A 14,889-nucleotide genomic window follows, 5' to 3' on the forward strand; every position below is an offset into this window, starting at 1 on the left:
CAGATGGCACTTCATGAAGTCAGGCTACAGCTCAGTGAAGGAAAGAAGCATCACACACACACACACGCACACACACACACACACACATATGCATGCCCTCCATCCTTTGTTCTTCCAAATTAGACGGCCTGGGTTAAAATCTCAACCTCCCCACTCACCAGCTGCAGCCTTGGGCAAGTTGCCTAGCCTCTCCCTGCCTCAGTTTTCTTCTCTAGAAAATGGGGATGATGATTGTACTAATCTCGTAGGTTGTTGTGAGTTCATACGTGTCTAGTGTGGAGGATGGGGCCCTACACCTACTAAATGCTCATGTCCTTATTCCCAGGGGTGGCGACCAGCCGGGTGACCCCAGGTGACCCCAGGAACCCTGTGTTCCCCTTCTCTCACCTGATCTAAGAAAAGCCCTTGGGCCAGGCACTTTGGAAGCCCAAAGGCTTCAAGCCTGGATCCCTCGGCTCAGGGTCACTGCCTGATTTTCTCTTGGAGCGGTCTTGGGTTCGTCATGGTGTCTCCTGATGCATTGGGTTCTGCCACCCGATAAAATAAGAAAGCGCATCTGGCTCGGAAGTTCTAGGCCCTGCCTCAGTGTCCCCTGCTCGGCTCTGGCCTCAATCGGACACGATCAGCTGAGCAGAGCAGCTGGCAGGAGCTGGGCAACGAAAGGAGGGAAGCCTTTGGGCCCCAGAGCCCTTGCCTGCCTGACCCAGCACCTTCCTCGTGGACTCCCAGGTGCCTAAAGTGGTGCCATGGCCACTGCCCAGCCAAGGTCAATGCTTGGCTCACCAGCAAAAACCACAAGGAGAGGAGATGAGAGGCACCAGCCTTTTCTGCACACCCTTCCCCAACGGCAGGGTCTGCCTCTGCTTTTCTCTGCATGGATTCAAATGTACTTTTTTTTTTTTATATATAATTCTCTCTTTTTTTTTTTAAAGATTTATTTATTTATTTATTTGACAGAGATCACAAGTAGGCAGAGAGGCAGGAAGAGAGGCAGGCAGAGAGAGAGGAGGAAGCAGGCTCCCTGCCGAGCAGAGAGCCCGATGTGGGACTCGATCCCAGGACCCTGAGATCATGACCTGAGCTGAAGGCAGCGGCTTAACCCACTGAGCCACCCAGGCGCCCCTCAAATGTACTTTTTAAAAATCTGCTTGCCTCGACCAAAGTGCCACGTGGGGCTGGTCCTGTCATCACCAAGTGCAGTGAGCTAGGAATGCAGGAGACGAGTGTAGCTCCATCTATGAGGCTTTCCTTGCTGGGAGGGCATCGGGTTATGGTCTGGGATTGGCAGAGGGCAGATTTGCTGAGCCTGCTGTGTCCCAGGCACTGTGCATGGGCTTCGGTGTCAGATCTTAGCATTGCTTCCTGCACGCTCTGTAACCGATAATCACATACACCTTGCCAGGCTGACCTGAAAATTTGCCATAACCAGTGCCCACACCTCATTGGCCGTTAGGAGATTTAAATGAGATCATAGGTGGAAAGCACTCAGCACAATATTAGCACACAGCAGGTGCTCCCCAAATGGAGATTATGATGGTATAGATTAATCCTAATAAGCCTGGCGACAACCAGGGTAAGCAGGACTTATCAGGCTTACTTGTGGGCAAGGCACACTGAGCCCAGTTCTCTCCAGAGGGAGGATGGAAAACCGTGGAAAGAAACAAAGTGCCATCTTCCCCCACATTTCACACCACCCAACACGTACTCCCAGAACCCTTTGCACCACGTCCTGTCCTAGAAGGGCAGACCACCTTCCAGGGTCTTCTGGAGCGGGACTCAGAACAAGCTGAGCTGCAGCCGTGCCCCTTACCAGCTGGGGGAGGTTGGCCTGGGTATTTTCAACTCCTGTGGACCTCAGACCCCTGTCCCAATTCACTCCCCTATCCTTGAGATTCGGCTGGGAGGAAGCTTCTCTTATTAATCCCCCGGGGGCCGTCATGAAGAAAGTATGGCAATACGGACTACTGAATATGGACGTGACTATGGGCTTGAAGTCTGACTCGTGAGAGCAGATGCTGCCTGCTTCCCCCGGGGATGCGGAAGGGCTGCATCTTGTTGGTTTCAGGCTCCGGCGCCTGGCACACAGTCGATGCACAGTAAATGCTGGCTGAACGGAATCATATGCAGTGACTCACTACTGGGGGCAGACTTTTAGGCAGAGACGGGGAAGGCTCCTTAGGGAGGTGAGATGCCGTAGGTCTCAGGACAGAGATAGTCAGGGCATGAGGAGGGCTTGGCCTCAGGAAGAGGGCTTGGACCCCTTGGTAGGCGCTCACCCCCCTCTTTTCCCCTGTGACACCCCTCCACTGGCCCCGTGGAACAGCCCCAGATCGTCCTGCAGGCTGGAGGCTGTGTGGGGAGGCAGGAAGTTTATGAGGCCCGGATTCTGATCTGGCTCCATGGCCTCAGCAAGTTCCTAAAAGCTCTCAGCCTGAGGGAAGGCTCTCCTCTGCCATCAGGCCGGGTCTCAAGGCAGACCTCCTGGATGCTTGGCACCTGCTAGACGCCGTTCTAAGTGTGCCACAGCTTTATCTCCATGAACCTTCGCGATTCGGCTAGGAGGAGGCTTCTCTTTTTAATCTCCTTCCTCAGGTTGGAAAGAGCAAGCTCCAGAGGGGTAGAGTGATTTGCCCAAAACCACACAGCAAATGACTGGAGGAATTAGGCTTGAACCCAGGCGGGGTGGCTTCCACTCCTTAGGAGTGAGCTTCTCACTCCTAACTCTGGTCCCACGAGGTAAAGAGCTACCTCCCAGAGAGTAAACACTGGCCACAGGGGCAGGGCTGACCACTCAGAACCCCTGGGGATAGGGGCCAGGGCTCTTCCCAGGTGGGGTCTCCCAGCAGGGAAACTGAGGCGCTTGCTCTTTTGCAGGTAGAACACCATGGAAGGCGACTGTTTGAGCTGCATGAAGTATTTGATGTTCGTCTTCAATTTCTTCATATTTGTAAGTATTGCTGGAACGTGCCCAGGGTCCCCTGAGGCCTCTGCTGGGCGGGCAGAACAGATCGTGGCTTAGAAATAGTCACACTGGGCAGAGTCCTGGGGGCAGGACAGGGGCCAGTGCCAGAAGCAAATGGACCCGGCCAGCCAGAATTTCCTGGACGAGAGGCCCCCAGTGGCGCCTGCCCCACTCTGAAGAGCCCATGGTCACAGAGAGATGTTTGGTACAGCCCCTGGGATGGTTCAGGCCCTCTGACAAAAGGGTAGGAGCCTTTGTCCTGGCGGCTGCCTCAGGATCAGACCCCTGGTGGAGAGTTGGGAAGAAGCAGGGAATGGAGAAGAAGGCAGCTGAGACAGCCCCCCTCAACCCTGAGACAGCCCCCCTCAACCCTGAGCCCCAGGGCAGCTGCGGGCCTCAGAGTGGACTGTCCGAGCTGCTGTGACCCACCGCCCCCCCCCACCCCCGTGTAATCTGAAACCTCTCTGGGGCTGGGAGCAGCCAGGGTTCAAAGCCAGCTCTGCATCTTACCAGCTGTGTGATCAGAAACACATTTCACCTCTCTGAACCTCAGTATCTTCATCCCTTCATTACCTACCTCAACAGGTTTTTTTGAAAATTAAGCAAGATCCGTTTAGGAAGTGCCTGGAATGTGCCAGCACTCTCTAGCATAGCTCCATCGGCATCCAGCGTATGGATTCGGTACTGGAAAGCCCAGAGACTCTGAGCTGCTCAGAGGGCCAGCCCAGCGCCCTGCAGCCCAGCCCACCTGCTGGCAGCAGCCTACCCCCCACTCCCGCAGGCTCTGCTTGGGCCCCTGGCCTCTCCCAGGAGCAAAGCCACACTCCTGGAGTCTTAAGCCAACCCCCCATCCCAGCTCTCCTGACCCCACCTCAACCTTTGACCTTAATGCAGCCAGGTCGTGGGTGAGTAAAAGTCCTCTGATGCCCTCCAGGCCAGGGTCGCTGGGAACGAGAGGTCCTTTCTGGTCACGAGTGACTCTCTCTGCCTCTCTTCTCTCTCTTCCTTCTGTTTTTTTCATGCATCCCAGCAACTCTCGTGGAGTCCTTCCCTTGCCCATAATCCTGAAGCACAGGGAGCCTTCCAGATGTGAATTCCAGACCCAGCTTCCAAGCTGGCTGGCCCTGGGCAAGGCTGAGGGTCCCCACCAGAAATGGGGCTGTATCTCCTCAGGCAGTTCAGTCTGTGTCCTTGAAGCAGCACACAATTGTTGAACCCCCAAACCTTAAGAGCAACGAGCAGGAAGGCAACTTTTATCAGAGCATTTGTAAGGGACGGAGGAGAAAGGTGAGACCCGGCACAGGGCGACCGTTGGGCACTGTGTAATCAGCAGTCCCTGTGGGCCTTCCCTTTCTCCCCACCCAGTGATGGGTCTTTCCAGCCTCTCCTTCACTCCCCTGCTCTGACCCCTGTACTAAAAATATTGTCTCCTGCTCCAAGACCCAAGCTGTGCAGTTCCGCTCGCCAGCCTGCGGACCCCTCTCAACCACCCAGAGCTCACTAGTTTGCTCTTAGCCACAGCCTGGCATTGCTGGCGCGTGCCTCTGGGGGACCTCTGGGGGACCTCTGGGGGCCTCTGGTCCTCCCACCACACAGGGATTTCAGATACTTCACCCCATTCAAAACCCGATGAGGCCAAACTGTTCTCTTGTAACAGATCTGCTTCCAGTTCTTGTCTGTCCCTAAGGAAAATGGAACGGATGTTTACTGAAACTTGCTAAGAACATTGCTATCCACACTGGCCTTTCTTCCTTGGTGTCACCTTAGGCAGGGTGGAGTTTGTATCTTCTTCTACCCCTGAGGAAGCTAAGGCTCAGAGAGGCTAAACCACTTACCCAAGGTCACACAGCTGGCAAGAGACACCACCCTTTCTCTGGACTAAGCTGCCTCTCTCCAAAGATGAGTAAGGCCTGGAGGGATGGGCCGTAGACACAAAGATGTAAACAAGAAGGCTTTCAAGGAGCTGTTTTGAGTGTGGTGAGCCCATGCTGATGAGAGCTCCTGTTGAGGACAAAGGGGCCAGCTCCTGTCCACGTTTTGCCCAGCCCCTAGCATGGTAGAGGCCTCAGAGGGTGTGCTGTGGACTTTGTGTCAGAGAAGCCTGGGATTCAGTGCTGGCTCTGCCGTGAACTTGCTGTGTGACCTTGAGCAAGTCACGGGCCCCCTCTGGCGCTTAGTGTGGAATCAGAGGCTTGCACTAGTGACCTCATTATCCTGCAGTGCTGACATTTAAGGAGACTCTAAAAGTGGCAAATAAACTCCCCGGAACATGAACCCCAGCAGCCCACAATGTGGCGTGGATCAGATGTTGGGTTTAGAGGATGCCCTTAAGATCTGGGTAACCCTGAAAATGCAAAACAGTGAAAAGCATTGCTTGGACACTGGTCTCTGGCAAATCAGGTTTCTGCCCAGTTCTCTGGGGCTCCTAGGGGCTCCCTGGCACATCATAGGGCCTCACGCAGGGGGGAACGGTGTGCATGTGGAGTGCCTAACCACCCCCCCCACCCTGTCTGCCTCTTCTCCCCACTCCTGACCCACCCTGGGAGCAGCTGGGCGGGGCCTGCCTGCTGGGCATCGGCATCTGGGTCATGGTGGACCCCACCGGCTTCCGGGAGATCGTGGCCGCCAACCCCCTGCTTATCACGGGCGCCTACATCCTCCTGGCCATGGGCGGCCTGCTTTTCCTGCTGGGCTTCCTGGGCTGCTGCGGGGCCGTCCGCGAGAACAAGTGTCTGCTGCTGTTCGTGAGTAGCCCACCCTCACCCCATCGATGGGTGCCCCGGGGCAGAGTGGGGGGGCTGTATCTACACTGCAGAGACTCAGCCGTCACACTTTAGGTAGGCAGTCCTCTGGGAGTGTCCCTGGTGGACAGGCATGGGGGGGTGGGGCAGAGGGATGAGAGGGCGGCAGGCGGGCCTGGGTTTCAGTGTGCGTCCTGCTCTGTCCCCTACCTGGTGATGGGGCTTGGGTCTGGTTTCTTAGCTTCCCTGAGCTTTGGTGAATTCACTTGCTAAACAAGGGACAGCTTAGCTGGCACCAAATGAGGCCACTGGTGGGTGGTCTGTTTCTCTGGCCTTCCATATTCCCATGGGCTGTGTCTTTGGGGCTCTGCCTACTTTCCTGGCCTTGGTGGATGGGTCTCCCGCCCCAGTAGAGGGCCTGTGGGCGCCCAGGGCTTGGAGAGCTTCTAGTTGGAGCCCAGTCCCGCTACAGGGCCAGGGGAACACAGCGCGTTTCAGGAAGTGTGTGGGGGCGGGACAGGGTGCGGGTGCTCCTTGTGGGTGAGTGGGGGGAGGGGGAGGGAGTTAGGTGATCAGGAAGGCGGGCTGGTCAGCTGGTCAGCGGGAGGACAATGTGTCTGTTCCTGGGGCTTTGGGAACTGGAGATCTGGAACCATGCACCCTCCCCACTCTCCTACAGATTAGAGCAGTCTGTACGGCCTCCATTCATGTCACAGTGAGTTTCCCCACATCCCAGGCAGGAAGTGAAATCAGCTGTGAGATGTGTGACTCTGGAACCCCTGTCCCTTTTGGCCTTCAGCGGCCTGAATACTGCAAACTTTGCATTTGGAGAGAAACAAAGAAACCTGTGGGCGCCCCCTGGCGGAACGCCCTCTCTAGCGCCCCCCCCCCCCTCCCCAGAGCCCACGGAGGCTTGGGAGCCCGTGGGGACTTTAATAGGAGCTGGCATGTGGGTCCCACGTCATGCCAGTCCCTCTTCTTCCCGCTTCCCCTCAGCTCTGCTACCCCCCGCATCTCATCCCTGAAGCCAAGACAGGAGGGCGAGTCCGGGCACTGCGCTGGGAGCAGGCTGGGGGGGTCTCAAAATTCATCCCCATAAACAGGCAGCTTCTGAGCCGGCCACTAGATGGGCACATCGGTCCCTGTGGAGAAGACCGAGACCCAGGGACCAGCTGAGGTTCCCTCCAGCCCCCCCAAGGGACAGCTGAGTCCCGGCTGTGGCCAGGGCCCCGCCCTTAAGGCAGCCCCTTCTTCTGCCACCTTCTCCGTCTTCCCTTTTCTCTCTGTTAGTCTCGAGGTCTAGGAGATCCACCTACGTTCATCCTTTTCTTTTCTTGCTCTTTCTCTACCTCTGTCTCTCTGCCTCTTATCTCCTGCTTTCTATTCCTGTTGCCTCTCCTTACCCCTCTCCTGAGCTCTCCTCGTCTCTGCCCCTCTCTCCCTACTCCCCCCTGTCCTCTCCCCTCGCCTTTGTCCCTCTCCTCACCTCTCTGAAGCCCAGCGCCTATTAGACTGAGATCTCAGGGTGAGTCACAGACGGGGGACTCTTGGACCCACGTCCCCCGTGTCTCAAGCCTTAAACAGACTCACATGTCTGAAATTCACCTAGAATTATGTGCAAAATATTACGTTAGAGCCTTGTGTGTGTGTGTATGTGTGTGTCTATATGTGTGTATATGTTGTGTGAGCATGTATGTTTCTAAAGGGGAGAGATGCCACGACTTCTGGAAGGTTTTCAAAAAGACTCACGACTTCAAAAAATAAGAAGAACCACTTCTCTATTCTGACCTGGACTGGCCGCGTGGTGGTCCCCGCTGAAGAGGGGCACCAAGTCCCACCCCTCGTGGCTGCCAGGGGCCTTCAAGAAGCCTGGCAGCGCTGCTCCTCAGCCTTCGGGCAGGAAGGGAGGACTAGTCATGAACAGGACCTAGAGGGAGTGACTTTGGCCAGCTGGGCCGATAGGAAGAGCTGGGGTGGGGGTAACAGAGCATGCCCTCCCCTGCCCCCGCTCTGAGGCTGAAACCCCAGGGCCCCACCACCCTCAGCCTAATGACCACATCACCTAATGATCAATTTTTCTAAAGGTACAGTTTCCAAACGCTCCCTTCGATCAATTTTACACCCTTTTCACATACAATAGGACAATCTCAGCCTGTAATGGGCATTTTGTGGCATCCCTTTCTCATGGTTGCTTGCCTAGGAGTCGTTCACAGCATGTTTTTAATCTATTTATTTGAAGATTCAAAACAATTTTTTTTTTTAATATTTTGATGACCAAGACGCTAGGTCAGAAAGGAGAAGAGCAAAATGAGATGTGTGTCCTTAGAAGAGGTAAATGAGCTGAATGACACAAAAAGGATGTAAATTTGGTAAACATTTATTAGAAATGAGAACTGAAACTAGATGTGCCCATGGGCAGATAGGCTAGAAAAGTCTGGAAATGTTTGCGGGAGGAGGCAAAATCGCAGTTTCCGTCCCTTCGTTAATTTTTCCATCCAAAGCAAAATGGTGAACATTTGAGGTTCGGGAATTACTGGCAAATGTGTCCTTAGGCAAATGGGTGAGGCGAGATTAACTCAAAACTCCTGGGAAAGGCCCTGCCTCATGAGGGGAAGTCCAGGAAGGCCAGGGGTGTCAGGACAAGCCCTGTGGCCGGATCCAGGGGGAGCCCCTCCAGATAACCAGCAGCAACCCTGATAAGCAAGAGGAAGTCATTTCCTGGGGAGAAGGCCAGAGGGCAGAAGTGGCATCTAGAGCTTGGGGAAACCCTACTCCAGGAGGGGACAATGGCGATGGCAATGGAGATTTGCAGCCCCCCCACCTCGGGAGAGCCCTCCTTTCTCCTTCAGTGAGTTACTAGGCTCATTCTTGAATTTCATCTCAGGAATCATGAACCTCGGCTCAACGTAAGCTGCATGCTGATGGGGACCACATCTGCCTTGTGTAAATGAGTTTGCTAGGACCTAGCATAGCGCCTGGTACACAGTAGGTGCTCAATGAGTAGCCCTGGAATAAAGGGACAGAGAGGAGGTGGTCTTAGAGGCGTGGTAAGGGCATGGGCTTTGGAGTCAGAAACGTCTAGATTCTATTCTCTGCTCTGCTCCTTCCTGGCTGTGTGACCTGAGGGCAGTTACTTAACCTCTCTGAACCTAGGTTCCTCTTGTCTAAAATGGAGATGATGCTACCGCTTTCCCAGCCACAGTGTTGTGATCACGGCTCAAGGAGAAAATGTGTATCTTGCTTAACTCTGTTCCCAGCACAGGCAAGCACCTGACAAATGTGAAACTGAAAGTATTGGGTTGGTCCACGGGAAACCCTACAGGCCATCGGAAAGTCTTCAGACCTGGAGGCTCTTACGGGTCTATGTGCTACGCACTCTGGGTCCTAGGTTACCCCCAGGTAACCGGAGGGGTTGGTGGTAACCATGACGGCTTCACCAGGCTGCCCAGAGCACCTCGGGAAAGGAGCCTTGGACTGTCCTCGGCACCTCAGTGGTGGTGAACTCTCAGTAGGGCTGGCGGGCATTAATGTCTCAGGACTTGGCTGCACCAGCACTCGCCCTTGGGAAAGCTGCGCCTGCCTCTTGGTTCTGAACCCCCTCTGAGTGGATCTCTGCTGCGCCGGCCTCGGCCTTGTGCAAAGCCCCCAGCCGCACCGTCCGGGAGGGCCTCACACTCCCGGGACGCTGAGCATGCGGCATGCACATGGCCTAGGCTCTGGCTCATCCGCACTTTCTAACCATCTCAGCTGTGATCCGTAGCCAGAGCCAGCTCCGTCGCCTCGCTGAGGATGGAAACCATTTCCAGGGCTGCTCTTTGTGAGCCTGGGAACTGCCAGTGACTCCACCAAGAGGGCAAGGGCAGGGAGGAGGTCCCGTGGAGGCCATGTAAGACAGGGCCGGCACCCATCCAGCACCAACCACACTGAAGGGCCAGGAGGCCTGCTTGGGGCCTTTCACTGTCTTGGGGATGAGAGCCGGCAGACTCTCGTGGAAGTGGGGTTGGTAGGGTTGGCAGAATGGACAGTGGGAGTCCGATGGGGCCGGGGATGGGGGGCAGCCTGCCCCGGGCACAGGAGCCCCTCTGGGACTTTCCCCTCCGGGTGGGGACTCAGCCCCCAGCAGACCCCCTAGGGCTCAGAAGAGTCAATCCCTCAGGCCAGCCCTGAACGTGCTTTCAGGCAGAGAGAGAAAAGGCAGGACAGATTGCCAGATTAAGAGGAAAAGTTTTGCTCTGGCATCTTCGGGCTGCCCACCATTGGAATAGTCATTCCCTTCTCTGGCTTGTTTCCTCCAGTGTGGGAGCTAAAGAGAAAGGCCATGGGATGGGCATCGGCTTCTAGAACCGACCAAGCGTCTGTAAGCCAGAGCCCACGTGGGCGGCAACTTGACCAGTGAGCCCCCTGCCGAAGGAGACCATTAGGGACAAGGAGTGAAGCCGTCCTTCTTGGGGTGGGACATTTAAAAACAAATGAAGCCATTGACAGGTCTCAGGACTGTTTTCTCTTCCCACCCTGGATAGACCATCTAGAAATCCATCCCAAGGCTCTCTGTCTGCAGCCCAAGCAGTTCGGAGAAACCCCAGGGCCTGCGCAGGGCAGCCGCTGTTAGAGCTGCAAAGTCAGGAGGGAACACGACTGGGGTCTTCCTGGGATGAGGATGAAGCGACAGAAACCTTCTTCCTCCTGGAAGAGATGCGATCCAGGGGAGGGGTACCAGGAGCTTGCCAGCAGCAACGGGTGTCTGTGGGGAAGCCAGCACTGAGCGAACGCCTGACAGCCGCCGGGCCCTCTGGGGCTCCCATGGGAGCTGGCTTCCGCGGTCCTTCTACACTTGGAGGAGCCTCAACGACAAGCTTTGCTCAACTTCTCACGACAGACAGAAAGTTGCATACCCCTTATTTCAGGATTCCCCATGATGATCCCAGGAGCAGATGTGAGCATCCCCATTTTACTGACAAGGAAACTGAGGCTCAAAGGAGTTTTCCTGATTATCCCAAGCCACATGAAGGGAGGCAAGGAAGCTGAGTTGTCCTGACACTGAGGGCAGGACTCCCGCCTCCTTCCAGCCCCTGCACATCTCAGGGCAGCCAGGCCATGGGGGCTGGGAGGGTGTGCAGGACCTTTGGGCGGTGGGGATCTGGTCCTCTGCTGGTGGTCTCCAGGTGGGTTGACAGCTCCGGGTTGGCCACAGACCGGAAATGCCGAGGGCTCCTCGACGCAGAGTAATGAAGAAAAAGTCATCTCGTTCCTTCTGCCCATGGCTCTCAGCCAAAGCAGTGCCCACACTGACCATGGTCTGCAATGTGGCGGAGAACAAGGTCATTAGGGTGAGCGGGTCAGTCCGGGATCATTTGTCCATCTGGCAGCCGTGTACCAATACCTTCGCTGGCAGGCATGGGGAATGCTTCTGTTCGTGATATTGGGGGGGTGGGGGTGCAGCTGCTGCTGGACAGGCATCTCTGGGGGGCACTGTGATGTGGGGGACCCCAGGAATGGCTTCCCACCCGGCAAGGGGCTAGGCTGAGCCTGGTCTGGAAAATGAGGAGCTGGTGGACGAGGAAGGGTGGAGCTTTCCTGGAAGAGGGGTGGCCGCCAGACAGGAGGCATCATGGACAATTTGGAGAACATCAAGAAGTGCAGAGAGGGGTCTGTTAGATTTCAGACTCCAGCGCCTGGGTTTCCCGATGTTCATGGGCCTGTCACTTCCCCTCCCGTCTTGCTCCTTTATTGTGCCTGAAGGTCAACATCAATTCCTCACTGCTCATGGAAAGGAGAGGTGGCCAGGCAGGGAGAGGCGGCGCTGGGGGAACGGGGGCTGGGGAGCCAGTCTGGGGTCTCCAAGGAACTCCAGATTTCCATGAGGAGAGGGCCCAAACAGGTCAACTTCAGTCACCTTCCAGGGCTACGAGGTGATGTTGTCCAGGCTGAACACTGCACAAGGGGCATCGTGGAAGGGGTGCCATTTGCCTGGAAGCCATATTTGTTTGTGTACTCTTTCCTATTTGTATTATAAGCTTGCTGACTCTGACGATGACTTGTTGGTAGGCTGCTTATGAAAAGATGTCTGAGGTAGGGCAGTGAGGGTCCCTCGTCTCATGAAATTGGTACATTGGGTCAACTGCGTGACGGATGGGCAGGGGCATCAGCGAGCAGTCGCCTGCCCCCTTCCCACCACCTTCGGGGCTCACAAACCTCTTCTCTTCACAGTTCTTCCTGTTTATCCTCATCATCTTTTTGGCGGAGCTCTCAGCGGCCATCCTGGCCTTCATCTTCAGGGAAAATGTAAGTGTGGGCCTCCCGTTGCCCCGGCCTCCCTTGGGGGCCAGCCCCTCCCCTCCTCAGACAGGGTTTCACAGAGTCGGTAGCCTCTCAGCCAGCAATTCCGGCTCAAATCATGACCCACCACCTCAGAGACCCTCTTCCTGCGAGGGTGTTTCCAGAAGGTAGAATCAGAAGGTCCTTTAGAGTCTCTGCTCTTCCAAAGCACCTGATACAACCCACACCTGATTCTGGAGTCTTCCATCCCACACCATGCCCGGCAATAGTCGTTTGGCAGAGGCTAGTTGGCGAGGCTGTCCCCAGGCCCTGGGGGTATGTGACGTGCAGGAGGACAGAGCAGGGCCCTCTCGGTTGAGGTCCCGGCCAGTATGCAGTTTGGGCAACTTGCCCTCACCAGCCGCCTTTTTCCAGGAGCTCCAACCACCCAGGGCACCAGCCCGTCCCGAGTCTATAGGAGCCAGGCATGGTGGGGGGTGCCTGGAAGCAGGAAGGGGAGGGAAAGAGGGGTGAGGGGTCCAGACATACAAGCTGGTCCGAAGGAGCAGGAAGGCAAGCCAGGGACAGAGGGGAAGAGGCAGCCACTCTGTGTGCCGGGAATGGAGCCTTCCAGATGGGCACCACATGGGGCCTGGTCCTCTCACCACAGCAGGGAGGATAGAAGGGAGGACCGTGGTGAGGCCCGAAGAGAATATGTGGAGGGCGGGAGCGCCTTCCCAAGACCTTTGGAAACCAGATCTGCAGACTCCCTTCTTCAGGGCCAGGGACCTGGGGCATACCTGTGGCTCTGAGGAACTGCTCAGAGGGGAGGGAGTGGGGGAGGGGCAAGCCCCCCACCCTGGATAAACCCTGCTTCTGAGAAGAGCTGCAGGGTGGAGAGAGCTTCTGGGCTCGCTGCCCAGAGGTGGGTGTGTTGACTTCCTATTCTAGCTGGTGATCCGAGGAATCCCAGTGATGGGGGGGGGGGGCATACGCCCTGGAGTGGGGACTCAGGAGCCACCCCAAGGTAGTGGCTTGGGAGAATCCCCGACCCTGGGGCCCTGAGGCCTTGCCTCCTCTCCAGAAGCAGCTAGCTGAAGAGACCAGGCCAGGGTCTCTTGGGGTGCCCCAAGCTGCTGGTAGAGAGGGAGTGGGGGGATCTTAATCCCCCCCTCTGCCTCTCCCTCCAGCTCACCCGTGAGTTCTTCACCAAGGAGCTCACCAAGCACTACCAGGGCAACAACGACACAGATGTCTTCTCTGCCACCTGGAACTCAGTCATGATCACGGTGAGTGGCGCCCCCAGGGATGCCATGAGCATTCAAAGCCATGATGCCAGGCACAGCGAACGTCCCGCCTCCAGAGCCCACTTGGCTCATGGACCTGTACCAGATATCACTCACTGATCAGGGCTGGGCAATGAGCCCAGCCTGGGCCTTGCAGTCGTCATCCATGCAGCATTCTGGGCCGTCATTGTCACCATCACCCCCCATTTTACACAGAAGGGCACTGGAGGCTCAGAGAGGTTAAGTACCTTTCCCGGGGTCACACAGGAGCAGCAGACAGAGTCAGCCCCTAGCTGAGTCTTGACTCTGCTCCTTGCCTTATGAGAGTCTCGGGGGAGGCTGTCTGGCCACCTCTGCCCCCTGGGCCCAGCTCCTACCACCTCCCCTCCCAGACTCTTCCCTTCGCTGTCCTCCTAGTTTGGCTGCTGTGGCGTCAACGGGCCCGAAGACTTCCGGTTTGCATCAGTTTTCCGACTGCTGACTCTGGACAGTGACGAGGTGCCCGAGGCCTGCTGTCGAAGAGAACCGCAGACTCGGGATGGGGTCCTGCTGAGCAGGGAGGAGTGTCTGCTGGGAAGGGACCTGTTCCTGAACAAGCAGGTACCAGGCCCTGCTCCCCCAGGCAGGGGGCCTTGGATGGCCAGTGCTGGGTGGAGGGTGGGGGGGAGATGCTGGCACGGGGCCCTGGAGCACCCCAGCCATCGCCTGGAGAGGTGGGTCACCGTAGGTGACTCCTCAGTGGGGCCAGGAAGCCCCTGGGATCCAGCCAAAGTAGAAGGATCAGTGCAGCAGATGAGGCTGCGCTGGCCCAGCCGGAGGAGTGGGCCTTTGGTCTGGGGCTGAAGGGGAGCTGAGACTCCGCTGTGTTCCAGGCGGGGGTCTCCCTGAGCTTCTGACAGTGCTGGTTGGGGGCCCAAACTGAATTACAGAGAGGGGGCTCCTTAGATCTTATTTTGGGGGAAGCTCACCTTCTGTGCCATATAGAAGCCCCTTCTGACCCCCAGGGGGCAAGGTTCCCCTCCAAGGTCAGGGAAACTATCAGACTCTTTGCATCTCTTGCCACCCGAGGACTTTATCTGGGTCCTGGGAGGAATGCCTTTTCCTTCTTGCACGTGCCATCTCTGGGGGACACACGGCACCTGGTTTGCCCCCCGTCCCACCCCCGCTGTGAGACAAATTGTGCCCTTGTACTTGGTGCCTCCTTCCCACAGAGGGGAACACGTGGGTGTGGGTGTGAGAGACCAGGCAGGGGGAGTCAGGGGGAGAACAACGATGAGCCCAGAACACGCCCCACACCCCTCCCTTGATTGGGCTTCTCTTGAGGCTCTCCTGGGAGACTTCCAGATGCAGGGGACACAGCAGGAGGCGGGAGACAAGGGGCTCACGTTCTGTTGAAGGAAGCTCATGCTAACCAAGGAGCAAACTAGAAGTAATTTCACATGGTCATGATCACGAAAAAAAAGAAAACCAGATGCCAAGCTGGAAGGGACTGGGATGGGGGCCACAGGGCAGGCCTCGGAGAGCCCCATGGCGGGGGGGGGGGCACATGCTCAGGCCTGCCCCTGGCCCTCTGATGACGTCTTTCCAGCTTCAGCTTGGAACTTAGCACCCCTCCCCCCGCACATGTGGTGTCAGACGACGACAT

At 56.7% G+C, this 14,889-nt stretch overlaps 1 protein-coding gene across 6 annotated transcripts in view; it reads left to right on the forward strand.

Annotated features, from left to right (window-relative positions):
• LOC132008465 (tetraspanin-18) overlaps positions 1 to 14,889 on the forward strand; it is a 178,025-nt gene that overhangs the window by 155,612 nt on the left and 7,524 nt on the right. For all 6 annotated transcript variants that reach the window (XM_059387113.1, XM_059387118.1, XM_059387116.1 and 3 more), the window contains 5 exons: positions 2,875 to 2,947; positions 5,512 to 5,706; positions 11,911 to 11,985; positions 13,149 to 13,247; positions 13,662 to 13,844. In XM_059387113.1, the coding sequence (XP_059243096.1) occupies positions 2,885 to 2,947; positions 5,512 to 5,706; positions 11,911 to 11,985; positions 13,149 to 13,247; positions 13,662 to 13,844 (615 nt within the window). In that variant the 5' untranslated portion in view covers positions 2,875 to 2,884. The remainder of the gene's footprint in view (positions 1 to 2,874; positions 2,948 to 5,511; positions 5,707 to 11,910; positions 11,986 to 13,148; positions 13,248 to 13,661; positions 13,845 to 14,889) is intronic.

The sequence above is a fragment of the Mustela nigripes genome, unplaced genomic scaffold (assembly GCF_022355385.1).
Source record: "Mustela nigripes isolate SB6536 unplaced genomic scaffold, MUSNIG.SB6536 HiC_scaffold_148, whole genome shotgun sequence".
Taxonomy (NCBI): Eukaryota; Metazoa; Chordata; class Mammalia; order Carnivora; family Mustelidae; genus Mustela; species Mustela nigripes.